The sequence below is a fragment of the Dipteris shenzhenensis genome, chromosome 26, assembly GCF_047967505.1.
Source record: "Dipteris shenzhenensis isolate YYH24624 ecotype China chromosome 26, Dip_SZ_1.0, whole genome shotgun sequence".
Taxonomy (NCBI): Eukaryota; Viridiplantae; Streptophyta; class Polypodiopsida; order Gleicheniales; family Dipteridaceae; genus Dipteris; species Dipteris shenzhenensis.
Window position 1 is genome coordinate 23,007,716 of NC_141621.1, and position 26,440 is coordinate 23,034,155.

Here is a 26,440-nt window from a genome sequence, read left to right on the forward strand (position 1 = left end):
ATGTAAGGACAAAAACCATCGTGTCTTTGGAGATTCCACTTTTTCCAAGTTTTCCTACTTCCGAACGTCACTAAGACAATCTTTTTATGATTGCCTCAATACTCGTTAGATAGATTCTTGTCTTTTGTCGAAATTTTCTAATACTTTCTAATAGCAAGTTCCCTCTTCTGGAACTGCTTGTTGTGATATAAACAAATATGGATTTCAACACCCCCCCCCCCCCCCCCTTTCCCCTTCTCCCAAAAAAAAGTGGTGTGATAGATAGATAAATGTAAATTCATAGCTATTGAAATCTCTCTTTACAAACAAAAAAAGAGTGAATAGGGGAGCTCTATTGGTGAAAAATGGTATTAGCCCATGGGGAGGGGGTGAAGGGGAATAAATGGGAGGGTGGTTTTTCTTTTTTTTTTTGGGTGGGAAGGGGGGGGGGGGGGGGGAAGGCAGGGGAGGGATAAAATTGGGAGTTTTCGCCACGTGTCAAGGCTTCTCGAACATTCTCAATCGCCCTGCTCTGCTTAAAGAGAGCCTTGCCCTGCTCCGCATCGTTGCACCAGCCTGAGGAGCTCTGCCATGCAAGAGCCCAACACAAGGTCTGCTTCTTCTCTTGCAATTGCAATTACGCCCCCAGCTTCCACAGAAACCACTATGGAGCTACAAACCTGGACTGCGACTGACGGCTATTTCTACAGGAGAGGAACTTGCCGCCCTGCGTGTTAGATCCTGGAAACGGTGGCAACCTCGGCACAAAACTCTTTCTGACCCTGCCCTTCTCTCTCCAACGTCTTGATGGCAACTTTCCTGCCGTCTGGCAGTTCGTGATTGACCTCAAGAAGCTCATTGCAGCCCAAACTGGCACCCGCACTGAGAAAATGGTTGCTCTAGGACTACGAGATCCACGATTGTTTTTGGGACCTTTCCATTGGGCATCAAGCGCTGCTCGTGTTCCTTTGTTTCTACCTCTTGTAACAGCATCGCGAAAAGCAGTTTCGGCTGAATGAAATGGTTAGTCATGTTCTGAAATGCTAAGTCATGCTCTGAGAGACCTTTGGGCAGTTTTGTAAGCATTAAATGCTCTTACTTTTGTGAGCCTTTGGGCCATATCTTCCCTATGTAACAACTTATAAGTAATGCAAGATAGATAGATAATTTATTTATCTATTTCTTCAACAATATCATATCCAACAACAGAAAATTACAATTTACAGGTATGGGAGCTCTCCTTTTATACAAATTTACAAGTTGAGAGCTGCCATGGAGTCAAATTCTTTAATTACAACTGCCTGTTTTTGAGAATAAATACTGTGTAGTTTTACTGTCTCAACCTGCTCAATCGAACAGGCAAGACATTAGACACGTACACAGAGCCTGTATAATGAAATGGTTTCAAGTTCTGTTGAGAAATTCATGATTCATGCTGCTGCTGAAGATCCATGCTCTGAGCAGCGCATTGGCTTTGCCGTGTTATAAGAATCTCGATATACTGACAAAGACGTCGCCCATCTGCAGGGCTTAAAACCAGACGTGGAGTCAAAGGCAATGATGAAGCTTCAACAAGAAGAAAATGCAACAAAGTTGCTGCTTTAGAATAAGCCATTGTTGCACTAGCCATATTTTCCATGAGCTCATCCACCTGCATACAGTGCAGTCACAAACAATCAGAAACACCACCTCCGTCAAAATGATTGTTAACATTATTACCAGACTTTTATTGAATCATTAAATGTCCTCGATATCAGTTCTACAGAACTTGAAAAAATACCAAGCATAAGAAGCACATAAATAGCTTACTAATGAGAAGAGGGGCCATTTTTGCACACAAAATCCATCTCCGGGAAGATTTAAGGGAAGACAGCATCTAATTACTTACTACGTCACCAACCACACATGAAGTAACAGGGATGCATGCAGCCCTGTCTTCTATACTGGAGATCCAAAAATGCACCAAGAGCTATTGTTTGCCTATCAACCCAGGCATCCAGGCCAAATAATCAGTACAGCATGAGCATCCCTGAGAGTGACTTATTCACCAGTCTGTGGCATGAAAGGCATGTCCCAACCTTTCTGCCTACCGTCCACCAATGGTTTGGTGACACAGTTCAATTCTATAAAAGATGTCATTCACACCCATGAGCCAACCGTTAGAAAACTGACCCATGACAAGAAATGCAGTCAAGAGCCCTCCAGTAATGTATTTCAATCAATCTATGCTCAGTCAAGCAATTATTTCTCACAATACATGTTTAGAGCTGAGCGTATTGAGCACGTTATGCCTTTGAATGAGCCACCAGCTATAACATGAGCAGCAAGCTCATGTTGCAATTAGGGTAATATTTGCAGCAGTAAGCTATGGCTCATGGCCTTGGTGATGAAGCCACTATGCCTCCGTTTGGTACATTACACGCACGCTTCGGACAGCCATATGCTCATGCCCATGGAGATGTGAAGCCCACATATGGATGCATGTATGGATGGCTAGGAGAGTGCTGACAGATGTCAGCGGTGAGATGTCCTTCAGTGGTGATGATGCCATTCATGTCCTTAATGGGGACTGGCATGATTTACAAAAGAAGCCTAAGGATGAGCATTTATGCTTTTTTGGGCTGCCCTCTGGGCAGCCTTAGCAATCGTTCTCATTTTGTAAAGTAGAAATTCGGAATTTTTAGGATTTATTTGCTTCTAAAATAGGTGTGATGCTTTGATTGGCTGCAGTCAAGTGGGAGTTAAGTGCACTAATGACTTTGAGACGAGTTTGGCAGTGAGCATTCAAGACTTGGGGCCCCTCATTGTTATTGTCATTCCGTCTCTCTCTCCATTCACTACCTCCTTTGTTTTACATTTTGGGCAGGCCTTATGAATGACAAAAGTCACTCATCCAGATCTCGGACCTTTGAGTGCCCAATAAGGGGCTGGCACTCAAACTCCTCCATGCAGCGCAGTCGAGCCTGAATGAGGCCTCCTGCCAGTCTCTGCTAAACCCTGTAGAGGCTACGCATCAATGGGGAGCCTTTCCCCGTGAAAAGGGCCTCAGAAAAGATCCACTGCTAAGAGTGTTGCCTCTGACCACCTATGCGTGGGGTATTCCTGAGAAGCCCTGCTCAAGGAGAAGCTTCCAGGGCTCTGCACCTGGGGTGAGACCACGCACAAGTAGCTTACCTAGGAGAGCTCTGCTCTGCATCTCCAGATCAATGATGCCCAAGCCTCTTCATGCTTGTGGCATGATCAATGTCTGCCATGCAGCTTTGGCTCCGGTATTCCTCGTGTCACCCGATCCGGCCCATAAGCAGTAGCGTACCGAATGCCTGAGCTGCCCTATGCATCCCCTATGAAAGCACCCACAGGAGGCTTTGTACCAGGCCGTGGCAAGAAGGACTTGGTTGGCCACTAAAGCTCTGCCTACTAGGGAAGGTTTGGTCAAGCTCCAATACAGGAGCTTGCGCCGAACACTCCCTAGAACTGAGGGGTGTAACAAAGGACAAGTTTACTTAGTAACTTCTATTCTAGTTAGCCTCTAAATGGCTTTGTAAATAAGTAGTCTTTTAGTGGGGAAGCCTAATGTTGCCACGTGGCATCCACCCTTAGGGTGGCTATCCCATAAGCATAGATGTATTTTGTCCAGGCCTAGACCCATAAAGTAGGCCCTTGCTGTACTTTGTATTCATCTTTCACATCCATTCATGAAATGCAATCTAATGCACATTCATTTCTAGCTGAGCCTCACTGCTCTTGGATGGACTGAATTGACCTGAACTAGGACTTACCCTCCTAGACTAGGAATACCCTTCCTAGCCTATTGCTTGTGCAGCCCATCACAAGCTGGGAATTCTACGCGTGATTTCAGGTACTTGGAGATTATGCACATGGATTCTACTATTTACTTGCTGTCCTCTCCTTCTACTGTCAATTGTTATCATTCCTGCATGCCTAGGTTGTGAAACTAGGGTTAAACTAGCATAGTTCACCTACATTGGTATCAGAGCACTTTTCAGGGGATTTTGTAAGGAAAATCTTGTCAATTCATTCTCATAATTGGAGCATGTGCTCTTGAGCCTGAGCCTACCTCTCTGCAGAAATCTATCGCGGCCCGGTGACATGGCCCCCAGGCTCCTGAAAACCGAGGCCCACAAAACAAGCACAGAGAAACAACCATGGAAACAACAAAGATGGGTGCAGGCTAGCTAACCACCCAACCATGACATCCGCGACGAAAAGAAAATTCTGCATCACGTTTGGAAATCATCTGAGCTCAATTGGGTCAAAATTGCTAGCTTACTTGACATAAGCAACTATCCAATTATGCTGTGATCTGGACACTTATAGCCTCGAATTCTGTTCTGATTAAATCCAGTGAGTCCAGCAACATCTATACCAGGTCTGATTGCCATCAGGGTTCATCTGCCCCTTTTCTACATCATAGCTTGGTTTCAGGCTTTTTCTACCTATAAACCCTGGAATTTGGAGCTTCTCTGTTCTAAATTAAATTGGGGCTTTTATTGCATTTGGGCAGCTAAATCAGCCAGCTGTGATTAGCATTTGCGTGACAGTGGCATAGACTACTCAGACTGAGTCCTTTCAAATAGTGATTCTACAGTGATCAAACAATGTCTCTACACAGTGCTTTGGCAGAGAATCCATTGTTCAACAGTGTTCCTAAATGCTAAACAGTGTTTCCATTCAATGTTCAAACAGTGCTTTTAAACAAACTGCAGACTCTGTTTTTACAGTGTGTTGACAGTGAACTCATGGCTCAGACATAGACAGTGTCGAAAACAGTGTCCTCAAATCTAGATTGATTTGGATTATAAACATGCATGCAAGGAGGCCTGACAATCAGTCTAAGAAGCAGCCTATGGGAGTATTTGATTCCCTTCTTGAGGATGATTTTGTGATGGATACTACCAGATTGGGTATTGGCTCCAGTGGGGGGAGTCCAAGTTAATAGCGTTGAAAATGCTGAAACCCCTGGTGGTTGCAGACAGGAGTCTACAGATGGCACTTCACATGTGCAAGTATCTCATGCCCAGCAGCAGAATACTAATGGATATCTATACCCTATATCACAGGTGCTCACAGAGATGACCATGGAGATTAGGGCCAATGGTTTAAGAATGCAGAACTCCTTTGCCACCATGAACAGAAAGCTTGATCAGCTCAATAGGAGCCAGGTCCATGAAGGAAAAAGCCTATTGAGCAGACCAGAGAGGATGACTCAAATTCCGATGCTGACATCATTGCTGAGAGTGGGGAGTTGTACAATGCCAGTTTACTAATAGAACTTCTAGTTGGTAATAAATGTAAGCTCTTTGGCTGCAACACAAGCAAAAATGATCCTTGTCCCTGGTGTGTTCTTTGAGCAACAAGGCTTAATGCTCTTACAGCATTCTCATCCTGAAAATTGTCTTAAATCTCATGGTAGTGCTTCAATTCAAAGCCCTGGCTTTACAGTACTTCTCCAGCAACAGTACCCGAGACTAAGTGTTATGCAAGAGCAACGTGGCAAAAAGGGTGTTCTATTGATATCAGATGCCCATGTACAGCATCCCTCAGGGCTCTTCCAGATTAGGACACCTTGAGCACGTTGACTGGTTAACAGAATCCTTCCAAGGTACAGAGAGACCAGGTGTCTTTGCTACCACAAGTGCAGGTGGAGCAAGCTTTTCAGATTCAGGAAAACCAAGACTTGGACTGGTTGGAGAAGGATCATCAAAAGAAGTTAGATCTGGGGAAGGAATTGCACTACTCATCTGAACCACATAACCTGTGCAATACCCCTGCCAGCCAGGCTTATTTACTGATCAACAAGCAGAGCACTATGAACAGACCTGTCAAGCTAACAGTGCTGATACAAGCAATCAGAAGTTGTCAGTGATGATGAGAGTCTAGCATCAAGGCAAGTCAATAGGGCAGGCAGCTCAAATGATTTGCAACTAGTGAAGGAGGCACTATTGGAACATAGTCATATCCTGAATTTGAAGGAACCTACGAGAAGGGTTGTTCATGACGCCTTACTACCAGATATACAATTGAGGGAAATTGAGCCTTATGGATTAGTACTGACTCCATTGGAGCTGAGGGTCTAAGTGCAGTAAAGGAGAATTTTCCTTTGCAATATGTAGCTCAAAACGTGCAAGCTTGTCCAACTTGGAAGCTTTGAAAACTATTATTCATCTTCTGCTAAAGGAGTGGTAGTCTGCCAGACTCCAACAAAATGGTAGCTGGTTGGCCGATCCTAGAGGCTAAGGAGAATCAAATTCTAAGCTCTAGTGATGCATCAGATCACCATGAGATCAATCAAGCCTTTGGCCTAGAAAGTCTCTCAGTTGTTGATGGCACTAGAAACAGTGTTGCTCTTTGATCCTCCAGCTGGGCAAGAAATAGTTATTCCACCACATGTAAAGAGCAAATGCCTTACACAACTGTTATTTCTCAGGGTGCTTGACAGCCTTCACAGAAGATAATAGAAATACGTCTGCATCCTATTGAGAAGATTCTTATAATACATGTTCTACTCCCCAGGGTAGATTTTGCTGCATTATACAACAGCTAGAAGGACCAGCAAACATGTATTCAGCAGCTGCTAGAGACAGGTCTCCACATAAGCTGTCAAGACAGGAGATTGTAGGAACAAGGATCTGCTTGGCAGTCCTCAATTAAACGCTACCAAAACTCAGACCTATCAAGCAATGTGCCCATTCTCTTGCTAAGAAAGATTCTGATAATGCTGAAGTGTGTGTATTGGGAGGGAACAAAAAAATGTGACTTAAAACAGGATTGTTAGCGGAAAAGTGAGGGATACGGACTAGAGAGTGAACCTTTGAAGAATCTAGATGTGGAAGATGCAAAAGATTTTCCAGAAGGCAGTCACAGGAAAAGTAAGGATTTTGTTACTACTTCTAAGTTGAGTAATCAGCAGGCCTCACCCCCCTTTTTTTTAAAGATGCTCTAGATGCTGGTGCTGTGCCAAACATTGCAACATCATGGTAGAATGTGGAGGACAGTGAATGTCGACATGTTCATGATGCAGCTATGGAAGTATATACATCATTAGGGAACCCTCCTGTGTTCCGTTTGAGATATGGATAGGATTTTCCAGTCCTCAAAGGCTGAGCTCCCACTATTGCCCGTTTTTGACACCATCATCTACAGTTTGGGATTGCAACTGAACTCACAGTGTACGACAGGTATTGATACTATCTATGCAACTGTTCATGTACCTTTATCATCAAAATTTCCATTCAGTACATCTGCTGGAACAGAAACAACAATGGAGGCAGGTCAATATGAGACACCATCTCAAGGTGCCTTGATACATCCATGGAACAATATCTGAGATTCATGATGATCCAGCAGATACAGACCCAAAGAAATTGGAGATTTCAAAAGAGCTCATCAGTGGTTTCTACAGAGTGTTCAGATGGACTTGTTCCAGTAGATGCAATAAGGGTAGCAGGCTGTCACAGTCATAGAGGTCACTTGGGAAGCTGTCACAGTCATAGAGGCAGAGTTGTTTCAAATAAATCAGTGCACAATGGAGGTCACTTGGGAAGCTGTTCCTGGCTCTATGAGGGGAGCAATGACAGATTTTCCATAAGGCTATGGAGTGTCCAGGAGCCAGCCAATGGTGGTTCATTGTTACCAAGAGACGCAGTTGGACTCATTGCCACTTGCACGGTTGTCATTCCATGTTACAACTCCCTTGCAAATTTAAGGGCAAATTTTCTTTGGGCAGGGTGGATTGTAGCAAAGATCAAATTTACTTAGTAACTTCTATCTGTAAATGGATTTGTAAATAAGTACTATTTTAGAGGAAAGCCTAATGTTGCCACGTGGCATCCTAGAGTGGCTATTGCTGTACTTTGTACTCATCTTTCACATCCATTCATGAAATGGAATCTAATGCTCGTTCATTTCTAGCTGAGCCTCACTGCTCTTGGCTGGACTGAATTGACCTAAACTAGGACTTGCCCTCCTAGACTCGGAATACCCTTCCTAGCATGTTGCTTGTGCAGCCCATCATAAGCTGGGAATTATACACGTGATTCTAGGTACTTTGGAGATTATGCACATGGATTCTACTGTTTACTTGCTGTCCTTCCTTCTACTGTCAGCTGCTGTCATTCCTGCATGCCTAGGTTGTGAAACTAGGGTTAAACTAGCATGCTGTAGGCTAGTTTAGCTACATTGGGCAATCTGTTGCTCTTCTGAAATAACAATACCCACCTGGCATCCAAGGTACCTCGCTATCTGCCCCCACAGAATCCACCAAAAGCCAAAGGCTATTCCCCCAATCTCGGACAACCTAGACCTCCTCTGTCCCTGTGAAAGAACCTATAGATTTGGTCCAGTTGATCTGAGCCCTGGAGGCTTGGCAAGGGCCCCCTGAACGTCTCCAGGCTCGCTGTTGATCCCTCCACATAAAGGGCCAAATCATTTGCGAACTCTGAATCCAACAACTCCTGCTGCTGAATCAGAAGCCTCATCTCGGTCAAGCCTGCAGCCTGAGAGCACAAAAGATAACTGGGTGCCTCAGCTACGAAAAGGAAAAAGAAGGGGCCAACCCAATCGTACTGAACAGGAAAGAGAAAAGGCCTCTCCCGTGTGACAACTAATAAGCACTTGACTAGAGCTCCCTGCATGAAGAGCTACGACCCCTCTCATTCATCTACCTAAAAAGCCCAATCTGTGCATAGTTCCTTCAAGAAGGACCACTCCACCCTATCCTATGCCTTCTCGAAATCCAAGAGAAAGATAGCTAGAGGTTGCGTCTCCTCCCGAGCCCAATCCACCAGCTCCTAAAAGGTCAAGATGTCGTCTAGGATACTACGCTCCTGAACGAAATTGGCCTGCGTGTCATGAATGATGTCAAAAAGGTGGCAGGGGTGGCAATGGTACAAGGCATGCTTAGAAATCTGTCAATTAGTAATGTGCCACCTCCCCCACACACACACACAATACATATACATGGTTACAATTAAACACACACACACACACACACACACACATATATATATATATGGTTACAATTAAACACATTTAAGGTTTTTCGAAAGTTTGAAAAACACACATTTTGGAGACTCCAAAAAAGTCAAATATTTGATGGCGTTTTTTTTTTTTTTTGCAAGAAAATTACTTCATTAAGTATGAATGAAAACCACGAGAGCAAGCTCAAATGCACAAGTACATCATGCAATGCATGAGGAAAAAACGGCTCAAAATGAGCTAATAAAGAACCAAGGCGGAGGCTGAAAATGCCATCTCAATCCTGAAGGAGACTCACAGAAGAAAGGTAAATGATGACGTTTGAAATACAAAGGTTTGAAAATTTCACCAAGAAAGGTGGTTGAACCCTATATAGCCATATAACTTGCAGACGAGAGAGAGAGAGAGAGAGAGATCTAGGGAATGAAAACAGGATTTGGGACAGCAGCAAACTTAGCAAGGATAGCCACTGCAAAATTTGAATTAGCAAAAACAGCCTCCACGAAGAGATCCAATTTGAACTAGCAAGTTTCCAAAATCCAACCACTCCTTGAGTACAATACACAGCCAGGTTGCAACATCAGAAAGAAAGTGCAAACAGAAAACTTATATTGCTTGTTCCAGCTGGTTATGACCCCCAATCATTCACATGGGCTGACAACATGTAACCTGGAAAAATGCAATGAAACAAGAAATGGATGCAATAATAAAAGACCATATTTGGGATCAACCTAAAAGCAAGTGATTAGATGCAAGGAGGTTTCCATTTTAAAAAATAAAATCAGCCAGGTGTATTGATAAGTACAAGTTGAGTTTGGCTGCAAATGGATATTCCGAGGGAAAGTGTGCAACTTTCATTGCAACTAGAAAAGGGAAAAAATCAGCCAGGTGCATTGATAACTACAAGGTGATATTGGCTGCAAATGGATATTCCAAGGGAAAGTGTGCAACTTTCATTGCAACTCTATAGTATTGTTTCAATAAAGCTTGAGCTTCATCCAGCAGGGTTCTTGCAGACTTGCAAACAGTCTTCTTCTTTTCTTGATGGTGATGTGAACATAGTATCCTTAGGACTCTAAACAAAACATGTTTTCATATGGAATCCAAATTAGTTGGCCAACACACTTACAGCAGCTTTTCTTCCTGTTGTCAGAGCAGTCTCAAATATAATTTCCAGAGCATCCGGAATTTCCACGTTACCTGCCATGGTTTGGCCACACCCACTTAAAAAAGTTTCGCCAGTACCCTCATACCCAAATTTTGACATGAAATTCATATAACAAATGTCAAACATACGTACCTTCTAAAGAGTACAAATGAGGAGCAAACTTTTCAGCATGCTCCACTGCTAAAAAGAACTTTTGCTCTAAATGTGAACAAGCTGCTTCTGCTCCACCTTCATGGAATGTCTCTAAAAATGGCAAAGAGAGCCTGCTACTCTGGCTGTCCTCAGTATCCATGCTTCCTATCTCGTCTCTTACATGTGAATCACACCCTGATGACGTATTAGCCCATTTCCGACAGACATTCAATGCTTCCTTCCAAACTGCTAAACAGACCAACTGCACTGAGAAGGCTTCTAATTGTTGCCCTGCATGTAGCTAGACATATAAAGAACGTTTCATAAGAAACCGAAGATAAATGCTTTTCCAATTTCATTCTATTAAAACCACAAATCACTGTGCAAATGATAAATTTCAAAATAGAGAGCTTGCCTTGTCATTTGCCACTTCTGCAATAACTTGAGCATACTTGTGCAAAGAATGTATTCTTTTGGGAGGATGAATTGATGATACGTCTGCTACACCAGCAGAGTCCAGTGAATCCTGAGAAAGTGCAGATGGGGAACAGGGGCTATTGTTGCTATCCATAATTCCCAAAGCAGTACCTCGAGAAGCTTTAGGCATTGGCACATTTACAGCAGCGCTTGTCTGAGGATTCTTGCAGGATGATGGATGTCCAATATATGTAGAATGATCGCTTGCACATGAAGAAATTGTATCGGTGGATGTAAGCGGTACATTTACAAGAACATATTCTCTTTCAAGGCATTCCATTGAGTCCATCAAAGCCCCTAAAACAGAAACAAGTGTGCGAAGTCAATAATAATCCTATTTATATCATTCATGCATATAAAGGAGAGTAAAAGCACTGTAAAAACCTTTTGAAGAGCTTGTTAGAAATGATTCTTGCTCTAAATCTCCTTCAGCAGCGATTGGCTTGCTCCCTGATCCCTTCTCAGAGCTGAAGCTTGTGTCTACACGGTGTTTATTATATATTTCTCTTCCTGTCATTGAAGGACTAAAGCTGCCCCCTTTTTCCTTCCCCAAAACATCTCTCTTCTCGGCAGGACTTCTACCAATAGTCCTCTCCCCAGGGCTTTGCAAGAAACTGAAAGAAGGGGAGACTCCGAGCATGTTATATTTCAAACTGGACGGAGAGGATGAGAGAGTTTGTGGCTCATCATCAAGAAGAAAGGGCAATGAATCTTCTTGTGAACTTTTTGATGTAGTGGAATTGAAAGGTTTTTCTTCAGAAATGGGGGTGCTCAATAATCCAGGTTCACGCCTGAAAATCAAACAACCGGAACTTAGCTCTGCAAACTGTCACATTTCCCTTACATTAAAGTTATGGAATCAAGCATGCTGCCAATCGGCAGAGCAAACAGAAATGCACACACACCATTCACTCATAGAACCTCTGAAATTTTTTCAAACGTCAAAGAGATACAGTGTTCAAGTGAATCACCTGATTGGCTGTGCAATGAAGCTGTGATTGAAGAATTCCTCAAATGAAAGACGTTCAACTACAAAAAACACAAGCAAGTACCTTAGACCTCCACAATGTCTGAAGAAAAGAGCACAGGAAAGGTGCTGCAGAAGGAAACAACAAAATGATTTCAAACACTTGTTACACAAATATGATACTGGAAATGGTAAGTATTTGCTTTATTGTTGATTTTACCAGCAAAGTCCCTTATCTTGGCAGTCCAAAGTATGGCTACTCAATAGAACGTTTGTCCTAAAGGTTAACATTATCCTGAAATTTGAGCAGAACTTGCCCAAATTCCTCCCAGTCTTTGCATAAGCTGTTATGCCAGGTTTGCTGTTCAGCTGCTTTCAGCTGCCTTAATCTACTCTCTCAGGGAGGATCCAACTACTAAAGTACAATAACACAACCATTCTGAGTAATATACAACTGGAACCCTCAGTGTACGGAATAACTCAAAAGACATTGGCAAATTCTTCAGATATACACATAAGAGAGCATTTAAAGCAATGTCCTCACTAAAGATGATAAACTATAGTCCAAGCCCTCGACTATACGTTCTCTAGGACATTGTTGACAAAGTACATATCAGTACAAGTTCAATACCATGTCCACACTCATCATGTACAAGAAAACAGTGCAGTGTTACGCACCACCATATCAATATTACAAGCCTTCTCTTGAGTGGATCAAATGTCCAAAAGTTCAGCATGGAAGGCGTATTTGTGCAACTTACAGCCTATACAAGCTGCATCTCTTGAGCTTTGACAATTTTTCCAAAAATAGTGGAATTGCATTCCAAGAGCGTTAAGTAGTACATATACCTTTATATGGCTAGACTATATCCAACTTCCAAATTAATATTTATTAGTAAAACAAGCAAGAAAACAAAGGAAAGAAGGGACTTTTTGTTAATGTGTCTGCCATGCCTAGAAAAAGTGCAATCTTTTGCTACGCGAAGGGACTACTTTATAGGCTGGACAGATATATGAGAGACTGGCACATGATGCATGCTCAGTTACCACTATGCATGCTACAACAGATGCAGAGCTATGGCATGCCTGCTTTGGTCCCTTGAGCTTTGGTACTTTGACGTTGCAAGACAGTCCGTGCAGCAAGATGGTACAACTGCATTGACAGGGTCTGTTGAAGACACTGTGCAGATTGGTGGGCGTGCTTCTATTGTTGCTACTAGGGGAATCAGGATGCTGGAATGAGGGGAGAATGTCCCTTTGCATAGGGATAGGGCTGTTGAAGGGCTGATGCATTCTGTGGTCTACATACTGACCTGACAGCTGCAGTTGACTGCCAACCAGGCCACATGTTGCCCGACCTGGCCTTGCTAGGCTCTGACCACTTCCAGCCTGCCAAGTAGCAATTGAGTATATCAGAGCAGGCTGCCCCTTGCTCCCATGCACCTCCCCTCAAGTCACCTACAGCAAAAATCGTCAAGTTTTGGAGCAGTTTCAATGCCAGTTCAGAGCTGGTTTTTCACATGCACAGCAGTGCGCCTCTTCCTGCAGGTATCTAAAGCTGTCCCATAGCTGTGCAACTACTATTTGATGAAAATAGCAGTTGCAACAGCTGCTCCTGGACAGGTCGTCCCTGTTTTGACACTGCAGCATTTCAGACCAGTTTTTCTGTTCTCTTGCTGGACGACTCTGCTGGGAGCTGTTTGGGACATTCTGGATCTATTTTTCAGAAGGTCGACTGATTTTCTTGCTGCTTTTGGAGCTCCTGAACCTGTTATTGCTACAACCACCTTTCAGGCTTCTTTTGGCGCAATTCTTATCTGTTTGAACAGCATTTTCTGCTGTTTTGGTACAGTTATAGAAACTACTGTAAGTGTGGTCTAAAACAGTCATTTACAGACTTGTTTTGAATGTTTACAGCCCTATAGAGGTTGAGAAGTCTGTGTTTTTTCTCAGGCGGAGAAGACAATTGTCTTGAGCACCTCTAGAGATGCCATTCGGTCACATTTGTGGAGAACTTGCTGTTTTGCATCACACAATTTTGGGACTGTTCAAACAGGCAACCCTTGCCGTCTGGTTGTGACAATTTGGGACAGATTTTTGAGATGCATAAGCATTTGGTTTATTGTGCATTGTGTTCACAGTATGTGAACTTGTCAAAGGTTGTCTTATTTGTGCACTTGCTTGAGATGGCCCAAAATCCAATGGATGTTTTTGCCGTGCTTGCCAAGGAGGATTAGTGAATGGCACCAACTATTCTCTGTGGAGCTTTATGGTTAAAAATCTTTTGGTTGCCAAGAGACTTTCGTACTTTGTTGCTGGTATCCCAGTCATATTGTCCCAAGCACTCCTCCACAGCAAGGAAAGAGGGATTTATTTTTATTTTTTAAAAGAAGGGGAGGGGGGGCTCTGGGCAGGGGCAACAAGCTCCGCGAGAAGCACAAGCACCGTTGCTATCACTCAAGATCAAAGAAGATGGGATGCACACGATGCGCAAGCTTTGTCTTTGATTTCACTTGCAATGAAGAGATCAATTATACCTCAATTCTATCCTGCCAGCCTTCGAAAAGTACTTGGAATATTTTGGAAGCAATGTATCAAGCACTTAAGGAGGAAAGAGTCTTATTTCTGAAAAGAGAGCTTAAATTGGTACATATGAATGACGATTGCAAACCATGTTACAAAGACTCAAGATTTGCATGAACAACTTCTGAATATTGATGAAGTCGTACCAGATTTGCAGCTTATCTCTACTACACTAAACTCCCTACAAGATTTCTATCTTTCTTGTTATACATCACGCAATTTGTCCATGAGGGGCAAAAAATCCCAACCCTGCCACCTTTCAAGAGTTGTGTGAGACTTTTATTTGCAAGAAGAGCAGACTAGAAAGAGAATTTCAATAAGGGTGCATGGTGGAGCAAGCTTTTGCTGTGAAAGAAAAGGGCAGAAGAAACCATCAGCCAAACATGATGCTGGTCATACTTCTTGGACCGAAAGGATGCTGAAAAGCCTAAGAGGAACGCAGATGCCACTATTGGTAAAAGCCAGGTCATTTGATTCATGTGAATGCCAAAAGAGCATTGCAAAAGAGAAGAAGAAAGAGTCGGTATGGCTATTGTAGGCTCTTTGGCCACAGATGCAGGAAAAGATGATGCCTCAGCAAATCTTGTAGATCATGATTGGGATCTTCGCATGCAGTTATGATGTCTCTTGGGATTCACGCACATTCAGTGTCAATGAAACTGCAGACACGTGATATTGTGATAGCGGTGCATCCAAACACATCACATCCAGGAAGAACTTATTTGACATGCAATCATGTGCTCGTTTTGGCAAGAAGGTATCTTGCGCCAACAACTTTTTTTATCCCGTCCTGGTCTTCATAGCCTCCTCACTCTCCAGGAATTGGTGGCTGGTCCACAACTAAGGATTATACCTGCTCATCAAATATTATATCCCAAGTGACCACAATGGCTCTCCGAACAAGATTGTACAATCTGTATTCTGTAGAGTCGATCCACACAATTGCTGCCTTGCCTCTTCTCACAAAGAGGCCTTCAGCTCCTCGCTTTGTCTCCTCCGAATAATCCACCCTCAACATGTTCCAATCGTCCCTCAAACTTGATGCTTGCTCCTCCAGCTCTTGGAGTCCCAAGTTCTACTCGTTTTGCTGCTCTAATACCATGTGAAAGTTCAACGAAATGTGATCAGCAAACTGAGAGTAAAAACAGTAAACTCGCGAGAAGGAGGGAGAGAGACTTCAACACCTGATATCTGGAAAGAACCCTAGTGTACTACTAAGAAAAAACCTTGGCACAAGATGCACAAAAGATGGTCCTATAAATAATTCCCCACACACTACAATCGGCCTGCTTATGCAAGCCAACCTAGACCAACCCTAAGCCAGCCTAACCCGACCCAACAAGGTCAGGTCTGGTCGAGTTAACCAGCCAAGCTGGTCGGTTAACCAGGTTGGAGACTAAGTGGCAACTTGGGTGGCATAAGGCAGCTCCTGAGGAGCCCTCGAAAGAGGGCTGTACCAGCGTATCCTTGGCCGGACCTACTGTTGTACCCTGGCGAAGCCTCTGGCATCCCGAACCAGCCCTGAACATGGCTAAATCCAACGTGGTACCCTGGCTATACACGTGGCCCCAGCTGGTATGGTTCTCCTGATGTACCTCACGTTGGGCGAGCACACCCACAAGAAGCCCTCACTCATACTGTACATTAGGAGATGTCAAACTCTAACACCACCATCACGAAACTGCAATGGACAACCCAAATGTTCCAGGCAATGATGCTAGACACCATCTCCCAAACACCATCCTCGGGGACGGCAAAGGGCATGGTTGGGAAGGAGGCGTTGCGTCATGTGCCTCTATCCTGCGTTAACTGCTATCCCTGAATTTTGTAGGCTGGCAAAGCTGGATCAATGGAAAAAGCATGACCCCCCTTTGTCAGCCATGCAGCCATCCCAATCAATCTTGAGCCTAGAGATGCTTACATCTATGTTCGTAATGTGGTCGGGTATCTTGGAAAGACAAAGGATTGATAGCGATGGGCCACATCGTCATTACATCATTTTTTGCATTAGGCGAAATTAAACAGGAGCAAACCTCATAGCACTATAATATCTCTTCAATATAGGTGTAGGCCATCTTTTGGTGGTTCTAGTGATGCCCTATAGGCCATGGTATGTGCCTTGTAGGAATAAGTGTAGGCACTTCTAGTGTTAGTGCCTTCTATGCCACATAGGACACTTAGTCCTAGGCCTAGGTACAAGTACTTTGTACTTGTGTTTTTCAATCTATCTAAGTTTGACATGACTTCTCTTTCGACTCGTCTTGTACCTGCACTCTCTCTCTCTTTGACCCGTACCTTCAGTGGTATCAGAGCACGGATTGCTCTAGCCCTCCAGCTCTCCTCAGCCTCGAGCCCTCCATAGCTTATTGGAAGTTTTCTGCCCTGCTGGTCGACACATTCCCAGGCTGTTCGAGGTGTATCTTCAGTGGCTGCGTCCGTACTGCACGAAGCTGTACCTGCGCGTTGCATCGTTGTACTGAAATCCTGCATCGCCGTACTCTGCGCCATACCTTCGGTCGTACTCTGCGCCATACCTTTCATACATGTAACGTACACTGCGCAGTACCTTCCGTACGTGAGGAGACCTGCACCGTACTCGTACTCTGCGCCGTACATCAGTCGTCAACTGTACCTGCACTGTTGTACTGTACCATACGTGAGCAGACCTACGTCGTACTCGTACTCTGCACCGTACATCCGTCGTCAACTGTACCTTCAATCGTCAACTGTACATGTGCCGTACCGTACACTGCGTTGTACTCCATCCATACATCGTACTGTACCATACGCCGTTTCGTACCTTCGCTGTACAAGGTCCTTGGTCTCACTGCAGTCATCTACAGATTTGGGGCTTTTGCAGGACATTGGCAAATTTGGGGTTTTCATTTCCTTTCACCTCCTTTAATTGCAATTTCTTGCAAGAAATTGGAGTTTTGGGATTTGTTCTGCAATTTCTTGTTTAGATTGCAGTACATTGGGTCAGATTGTAGGACATTCAGTTATATTTGCAAAACATTGAGTCAGATTGGGTCACATTTGCAAAATTTCAGCAAAATTTGGGGCTATTCTGAATTTGCCCTCTTTTTGGCCTATTTGCCCTCAATAAATTTAGGGCTTTTGCCAAATTTGCTGTTTTTGCAGTGAACATTGCCTGTCACAGTCACATTTGGGTCAGATCTGCATTTGCCCTTTGATTTGGGTCAGAAATTTGCAGATATTTGCTGTCATTTTTAGGACAGCCAGCTTTTTGCAGTGATAGCCTTGAGGCTTTTCGGTTTTCAGGTCTTTTACAGGTTATCACAGTTGCTATGGCTGGGAACAATCAAGATTTATTTGGAGTTCTTCGTGAAGATGATAAGTTGGATGGCACCAACTATCCGATGTGGTCTTATCTCATGAAACATATTCTTGTTGCGAAGCATTTGTGGAATATTGTTTCTGGGGCTGATCTGAGGCCAGCCAATGCTACAGTGGTTGGTTCTACTGCTGCACCTTCTGCAGGTGGTACTCCTCCTGATGCCTCTTCCTCTAGCACTCCTGTTGCTGCTCTTCCAACTCAAGAACAGTCAAGATGGGATGCAAGAGATGCAAATGCACATTCATGCATTGCTTTATCATGCAAGAGAATCATTATTCCACACATCCGGTCTTGCAGGACAGCAAAGGATGCTTGGGATAAATTGGCTTCTCTATATCAGATTCGCAATGAAGCTCGTGTTGCATATTTGAGAAGGCAATTACAGGAAGTGAATATGAATGAAGGTGAGTCAATGGATGCATTTTTGACAAAGGTCAAGGACCTCATGGAACAGCTTGCCAACATTGATGAGGTGGTGCCAAATTCACAGCTTGTCAGTACTACATTGAATGGACTACCAGATACATATCAAGGGTTTGCTACAACCCTTCGATTAGTAGCCATTGGTAATCCAGACCACTAGTCTTTTGATCAGCTAGTTACTTTGCTTTTGTAGGAAGAGCAAAGTAGAGCTAACAGACAAGCCATTATTCCTGATCATGCATTTGCTTCACAGTAGACAGGAAGAGGCAAGGCTTCCAAGCCTATGGGCAAGCCAAAATCTGCGCACAGCAGCTGCAATTCCTCTACGCATAGCAGCTGCAATTCCTCCCATGCATCTAAAAATACAGCAGATAAGGGAAAGAAGAAAAGATGCAACTATTGTCGCAAGCCCGGACATGACATTTCAGAATGCAGGAAGCGCATTGGTTCGGAGAAAAAGAAAGCAGGATTGACAGTTAATGCCTCACATGCCATTGAATCCCATGAGCCAGCAGATGCTTCACATGCACATGCTCTTCAAGATGATTGGGCATGGGCTGTCCATTGCTCATTTGATCCCTCCAAAGCTGATGCACTTTTTACTGCTAATGATGCTCAATCCTGGTACTTTGATAGTGGTGCTTCCAAGCATGTCACATCTTGCAGACAGTTGTTTCATTCTCTAGCTGATGCACCTCGAGGGGGGACTGTTACATGTGCCAATAATGCTTCATATGCTGTAAAAGGAGTTGGAGATGTGCAGCTCACATCCATTTCTAGTCATCCTGTCACTCTGACAAATGTTCTTTTTGTGCCTGGCATTGAAGTCAACTTGATTTCAATTTCAGCAATTGCTACTTCAGGTTTCAGAGTAATTTTTGATGGCTACAGATGCCCAGTATATGATCTTCGTGATGACAATGCCATAGTTCTCACTGGCACTTTGCAAAAAGGGCTTTATCACCTTGATCATCATTCAGCTGCACTTTCTATTGAAGCATTGGCTATTTCAGATTCACAGCTTGCTGAAACTCATCTTTGGCATGAGAGAATGGGCCATCTCAATTATAGAGCTCTTGCAAACTACATTCACAGCAGATGGCAAATGATGTACCTCAAACTCACACAGTTTCTAAACATGTGTGTGAGGGTTGTCTTTTGGGTAAGATGCATCGATTTCCTTTTCAAAAGAATTGTCCAAAACTCTCACAAAGGAAATTGCAGCTAGTACACAGTGATGTCTGTAGCCCAATGAGGACAAATGCCATTGGAGAATACAAGTATTTCATGACTCTCATTGATGATTTCACAAGGTATTGCTGGGTATATCCTTTAAAGGCCAAATCTGAAGTTTTCTTATGCTTTCAGAGATGGCTGAATATGGTTGGGTCTCTTGCATATGTTCATGTACCATCTCAGCTGAGACATAAGCTCGATGACAAGGCGATCAAATGCATATTCATTGGTTACAGCCAAGAGAGCGGAGGGTATCGATTATATCAACCAAATACTGGGAAGATTATTGTCAGTAGAGATGTGATCTTTGCTGAACATTCAGCTTCTCCTCTTGTGGACTGCAAAGCAAAGCCAGATATTGACATGTTTGATGCCTTTGAATCTTGGTTACCTCTACCATCATCAGAAGAGGATTTTGAGCAGCAACATGAGCCTCTTGCAGGCCCTCCACTAAGCAATAATCAGCCACCACCTCATGCTGATTTGCAGGCTTCTCTTCTGGCACAAAATGATCCCACTACTCATGATGCAGTCATTGAAGAAAGAGCTATCAATAGATAGCAAAGGCAAGTTCCCAGATGGCTTCTTGACACATTGAGGGACAGCAAACAAGATCAGCCGTTTGCTGCCCGGACAAGATCAGGGAATAGACAGCATGGTCACTTTCTTGAGTTTGCACTCCTTGCTACAGCTTGCAATGAAGAGCCTTTGTGCCATAAAGATGCTTTTGACAGCAAAGAGTGGATGGATGCAATGAAAGCTGAGTTACAATCTATTGCCAAAAATGACACTTGGCAATTAGTAGATCTCCTACCGGCAAGCATGCCATTGGAACGCGGTGGATCTACAAATTAAAAAGGAAATCTGATGGCAGCATAGATCGATACAAAGCCCGTCTTGTTGCAAAAGGGTATGCCCAACAACAAGGCATTGACTTTGAGGAGACATTTGCTCCCACATCCAGGATTACTACCATTCGATGTGTCATTGCCATTGCAGCCCATCATCATTGGCAAGTGCACCAACTTGACATCAAGACTGCCTTTCTTCATGGGGATCTGCAGGAAGAAGTCAATGTCACACAACCTCCTGGCTTTGAGGTTGTTAATTCTTAAAATAAGGTATTCCGGCTTAGAAAAGCCCTTTATGGTTTGAAGCAGGCACCCAGGGCATGGTATGCCAAAATTCATGCACACTTACTATCCCTTGGTTTTCAAAATAGTCCCACAGAACCCACTCTTTATTTCCGTGGGAGTGGATCTGATTTTTTAGTGCTGATTTTATATGTGGATGATATGCTTATCACGGGCCCAGATACTCAGCAAATTGCAGCTTTCAAGGCTGATTTGCAGCATATTTTTGACATGTCAGACATGGGACAGCTCCATTATTATTTGGACATTCAGTTTGCTCATGTTGAGGGTGGTATCATGATGTCTCAGTCCAAGTATATTGGACAGCTCCTTGATTGTTTTCAGTTTGAGGATTGCAAGCCAATCTCTACTCCAGTGGACCCTGGCTTCAAATTCTCAGCTCATGATGGGAGCCCACCATGTGATATCACTCTTTATCAGCAGGCTGTTGGATGCCTTATTTATTTATGTCACACCAGACCTGACTTGCAGTATGCAGTATCTCAGCTCAGCAGATTCATGCACATGCCCAGTTCACAGCATTGGCAGGCAGTGAAGAGAGTCTTCAGATATCTCAGAGGCACTCAGGATTTAGCCCTCTTCTATGGTGATCAGGGTTCACTTACCATGCATGCTTGCACGGATAGTGACTGGGCAGGATGTTCCGACACCAGAGTGTCACATACCGGCAATTGTTTTTTGCTTGGCAATCCATGTATTTCTTGGCTCAGCAAGAAGCAACCGATAGTTGCCACGTCTAGTTGTGAGGCTGAGTACAGGGCAGCCTTCACCGCTACAGTAGAGTGTGCTTGGCTTTGACAGTTACTTACAGATCTTGGTATTTGCCACACATCCTCCACTATTGTCTACACTGACAGCCAGAGTGCTTTGGCCATTGCCCGTAACCCAGTGTTTCATGCGCGTACCAAGCATATTGAAGTTCACTATCATTATGTTCGGGAGCGGTTGTCAGCAGGAGACATAGAGTTGTCCTATCTTCCCACAAAAGACAACATCGCAAATATGTTTACAAAGGCACTTCCTCGTCCCAAGTCCGAAGTCTTCCGACAGGCTTTACACTTGGTTCCCTTTGTTACATGATCTGACATTCCTTGTACATTCATAGGTGGCTATATCCTTTTGGATGAACATGTGCCACCATGACCAGAAACTACCAGGTATTCTAAGACGTTTCCAGAGTACTTCAGCCCATCCCATGGAGGGGGGTTTGTAGGCCATCTTTTGGTGGTTCTAGTGATGCCCTATAGGCCATGGTATGTGCCTTGTAGGCATAAGTGTAGGCACTTATAGTGTTAGTGCCTTCTATGCCACATAGGACACTTAGTCCTATGTGACACCTAGGACACTTAGTCCTAGGCCTAGGTACAAGTACTTTGTACTTGTGTTTTTCAATCTATCTAAGTTTGACGTGACTTCTCTTTCAACTCGTCTTGTACCTGCACTCTCTCTCTCTCTCTCTCTTTGACCCATACCTTCAATAGGGAACATCAAGAACATCCTTTCAAAGAAGTACATGATGAAGATCACAATAAACAAAATGGAAGGCTCCCATCCAGATCCTTTGTGCAACTGGGCAGCCCCAGAGACCATATGGGATTGTCCCCAAAACACTAGGTGCACAATGGTGGCACCTACCATCTGCCCACATCTAGTCACGGTCGTTTTCACTGTTCAGCTTGATGCATATGATCAAAGTGCACAAGCTGCATATTAAGATTTTATATCTACGTCTCCCATGCAGGATGCAAAGTCATATCATGCCAAAGTTTGGGCATGTGAACTTTAGTAGTCTTATGCTTTTGCAAAAATTTCAGATGGTAGATGCCTTGCCTCATTTGGAAGCTCCTCTTGAGCATACATGTGATCGGAAAGGCCCCACGGTGCCGGGCTTCGGCTTCTGAGTACCAACTCTCAGTTTGCTTCAATTTGTATTTGATTTTGTTTGAGCTCTTGAGCTCTTTAGCTTAGCATAGCTTAGTACTCAGCAAGGGTAGATGGTAGATGCCTTGCCTCATTTGGAAGCTCCTCTTAAGCATACATGTGATCGGAGAGCCACCACGGTGCCGGGCTTCGGCTTCTAAGTACCAACTCTCAGTTTGCTTCAATTTGTATTTGATTTTGCTTGAGCTCTTGAGCTCTTTAGCTTAGCATAGCTTAGTACTCAGCAAGGGCCCTAGTGTGTGCGCCCTCTGCTCCAGTCTATTGAGGCTTGTATGAGTTTTCTTCTTGGGTTACTTTGTCCCATAGGCCCGTGAGGCCCCCCGAGGACGTCTCTCTCTCCTCCACGCAGCTCCGTCCTCCGCCCGCTGCCTCCTCCCCTCAGCTCCCACCTCCGCCCACTTCCTCCTCGCTGCGCCGCCTCCTCCCCTCCTGCTCCGCTTCTGCTGCCCCGACTGCTGCAGCTCCCTCCGCGCAGCAGCCTCCTCCCCTTCTACTCCGCCTCCTCCACTCAGCCACCCGCCGCCTGCTGATGCTCCCCCCGCCTGCTGCAGCTCCCTCTTCCGCGCCCTCTCCTCCCCTTCCACCCCGCCTCCTCCACTCCAGCCACCTGCTACCACTCAGCTCCCCGCCATCCCTCACCCACCCCCCTGCAACCCCTCAGCTACTCCCTCTACCACTCAGCCACCCCCCCCCCCCTTCCCTACTAGCCCCCCCGCCTGCTCTCAGCCTACCTACAGCCCCCCCGCCACCCCTCAGCCTCTTTTCAGCCCCCCTAGGGGTACCTCCCATCATGGGGAGGGAGCTCATCATGCTCCCACTCCTGCAATCAGACCTGCACCAAACACAGATCAATCAAAACGAAATGGGAAAAGGTGGCAAGGTTACAGATAAAGCCGCCAAGAAAAAACAGACACAGCTGAAACTCGAAGATGTGAACACACGATACAACTGCAGTGGACTTGGAGTGGACAGCAAAGCAAAGGCGGGGCCCACTTCCGCCTCAGCTTCAGCTCCAGCTCCAGTCTCAGCTTCAGCTCCAGCTCCAGTCTCAGCTTCGATCTCAGCTACATCAGCTACAGCCTCATACTCAGCCTCAGCACCAGCCTCAGTCTCAACGTCAGCTCCAGCTCCAGTTCCAGCTCCACTTCTGTCCACAGCCTCTACTGTTACAGCTAATGGCTCTAATATACCCCTACCCATGACATCAATTGCCCCATCCTCCCCTAGGATAGAGGGGTTGTCACTGACACCATCTCTCCCTTCTTCTCCCGCTACAGTTCTCTCCCCGATTATGACACCTATTTTGGAGGGGTCGTACACTGTTCCGCAATACTCGACCTTTCTCTCCCCTCTGCCTCTCAGTCAGCCCACACTCCCTCACCCTGCTGGGATCGCCTCATCATCCCCATACCGCACCCATCTTACCCAGTCATCACCCAACCTCCAGTCTCTTCCTCACACTTTCAGGCCACATTCCTATCAGTACCCGTTAGAGCACGGATGAGCTGACCCATCAGAGGCTTGGGAGTATTTGCTGATGGAGGTCTAGAGTATCCGAAAGCGCGAGAGGGAGCTCTCAGGCTTCGCACAGGAGCAGACACGCTTCACCCAGGAGCAAGCACGACTCATACAAGAGCAGTCTCACGCTATGCGAGTCCAGGCTGATCTTATTCAGGGATCTCACAGCTCCGACACGAGGTCACTACTGCACGTACAGTCCCATGGAGCACCCCAGTCGTGGAGGCACAGATTGCGAGCATGCAATCTGCCATCGAGGAGATGTCCAGATGGGTCGACGTAGCCAAACGAAAACCTGCAAGGCTAACCGTTTCGGCTACCCTCCTGGAGCAGCAACAAAGACCCAGCAAGGCTCTCAACATCCGAGTACATGGGATTCCCTGCACTGAGGCTACCCTGATGGCAGATGCGCAGGTCTTCGTGACCACTACTCTAGGGGTGACTGAGCATAGGATTGAGAGAGCATGGCGGGTTGGGAGGGACCCCAACCGAGAGCAGCCCCTTATCATCCGGTTCCATGATGCCCAGGCACAACTTTTGGCTTTACGCCGTAGGTCAACCTTACGAGAACAGCCAGCGATCTCCATGGACGAGGACCTCACTCCACTACAGGTTGAGGAGAGGCGTTTCCTGTTGCAACAACGAGATCGTGTCCGCAAAGAGAAAAAGTGGGCCATAGTACGAGATGGACGACTCCTTACAGGCCCCCGTCAGGCACCCACCTCTCCTCCCACATAGGGAGGCGAAGCCTATGAGACTCAAACATCCGAGACCCTATCATGTACCATCTAGAACTGTAATGGTATCTTATGGTCAGAACCAGGGAACTTCTCGGAATCCTATACAAGTCACGACATAGTTTTTTACACAGAGACACATCAGAGTCCACAGCGCCCACTACCAACAATCAGCGCGTATACATGGGAGTCTGCCTACAGAGATGAGACGAGGGATACAGGAGGGGTTCGAGGATCAGGAGGAGTCGCAGTCCTTTACAGATCCACACTTTTGGGGACCATCTCAGTAGAGTTCCACACTCCAGGTTTCTTTGGATTCGGATCCAACACATGGATAGCCGGGATTTGTTTATCGCAATTTGCTACTTCCCCTAGAGACCTCCCGCTTTGCCAGAGATATTCGAGGGGAGGATGAGACATCCCCATTTGCTGCTCTTTATCAATCCATCGTTGACTTCTCAAGCCGCGGGGAAGTCCTCCTAGTTGGAGACTTCAACGGGAGAACAGGCGCTCGTTAGGTACCACTCCTCGACTTCAGGGATGATTCCACTCTACTGCCAGACATTGACCTTGAGAAGGCAGGTATGCTACGAGTTTCAACTGACAAACGAGGACCGCTCACATCCTATGGGCAGGCCCTATTAGACCTCGGCACGATGCATGATCTCATTATCTCTAATGGTCTTGACAGATGGCCCGCATTAGGTGGCTTCACTTACTTTCCACATGGGGGAGGCTTCAATGTTGTGGACTACATCATGGGATCCCCTGGCTTCACATCTCGCATCACTGACTTTACCGTAGCACCTCTCCCTCCAGGGGCTAACCATACCTATCTTTTCTTTCGCATTTCTACCCCCCGCCGCACAACACCTTCTACCCCGTTGAGCTCTTACTCCACTTATCATGATATACGCTTTGATCACAATCACTCACCTACTTACTCTGGTTGTCTGACATTCTTCTCGCATACATTGACTTTATACCCTTACTAGAAGACCGTGCTGCCCTAGTCACTCGCTCACTACACGAAGCTGCTCTTCACGCCTTTCCCCACACCACCTGCTCCACCCGTCCACCACCCCCTGGGACTGTACCCTGTGATAGCTGGTACGATGATGAGTGTAAGGCTTTACGCCGTCAGCTCAGATTCAAAACAAAAAACAGCCTTCCAAGCGAATCAATGACGCTACGCGAGTACGGTCATCTAGTACACAGGAAGAAACTTGACTTCATGCGTCGGAACGAGGAGGACCTACTGAACATTATGTTCAGTAACAACTCTAAGGACTTTTGGCGGAGGTTTCTAGAGGGACGGTCCCCCCCACCACTCACTGACACTCAGGTGTGGTCTGATTATGCACGCACGCTCTATGATATCCCAAATCAGCCAACCCCTAACCTATCACATATGCTACGCCCCACATCCTGCACCCTATTCACTAGGGGGGGGTAAAGGATGCCGTAATGAAACTTAATAATGGCCGAGTGAAGGATCATGAGGGACTACACACTGAATTCATTGCATATGGGATTAACCTCCTAGCCCCGATCTTAGCCAAGCTATTTAATGAAGCCGTTTGCTTGGGGTTTCCACGCACCTGGACCATCAACACTATCTCACCCATCCACAAGGCAAGGGATCCCATGAAACCGCAAGACCTTCTTTAAACCTTTAGCGAGGAATGAGTGTTGTTTACCATAGAGAGAGAAAGGAGATGAGGAGAGAGAGAGAGTAGAGTCGACAACCGATTGGGTCCCTGTACCCAC

General features: G+C 45.2%; 1 protein-coding gene across 2 annotated transcripts in view; it reads right to left on the reverse strand.

Annotated features, from left to right (window-relative positions):
• Nucleotides 1-1,161: 1,161 nt before the first annotated feature.
• The window catches only part of LOC147884836 (serine/threonine-protein kinase ATG1a-like), a 56,143-nt gene continuing 30,864 nt past the window's right edge, over nucleotides 1,162-26,440 (reverse strand). Inside the window, exons 8-14 of one of the 2 annotated variants that reach the window (XM_087397293.1) lie at nucleotides 11,725-11,782; nucleotides 11,138-11,544; nucleotides 10,865-11,050; nucleotides 10,692-10,774; nucleotides 10,277-10,577; nucleotides 10,106-10,176; nucleotides 1,162-1,630 (exon numbers count right to left, since the gene is read on the reverse strand). In XM_087397293.1, coding sequence (XP_087253419.1) covers nucleotides 1,403-1,630; nucleotides 10,106-10,176; nucleotides 10,277-10,577; nucleotides 10,692-10,774; nucleotides 10,865-11,050; nucleotides 11,138-11,544; nucleotides 11,725-11,782 — 1,334 coding nt within the window. In that variant the 3' untranslated portion in view covers nucleotides 1,162-1,402. Of the gene's footprint in view, nucleotides 1,631-10,105; nucleotides 10,177-10,276; nucleotides 10,578-10,691; nucleotides 11,051-11,137; nucleotides 11,545-11,724; nucleotides 11,783-26,440 lie in introns of both variants that reach the window. The other variant, XM_087397292.1, reaches the window with a different exon arrangement.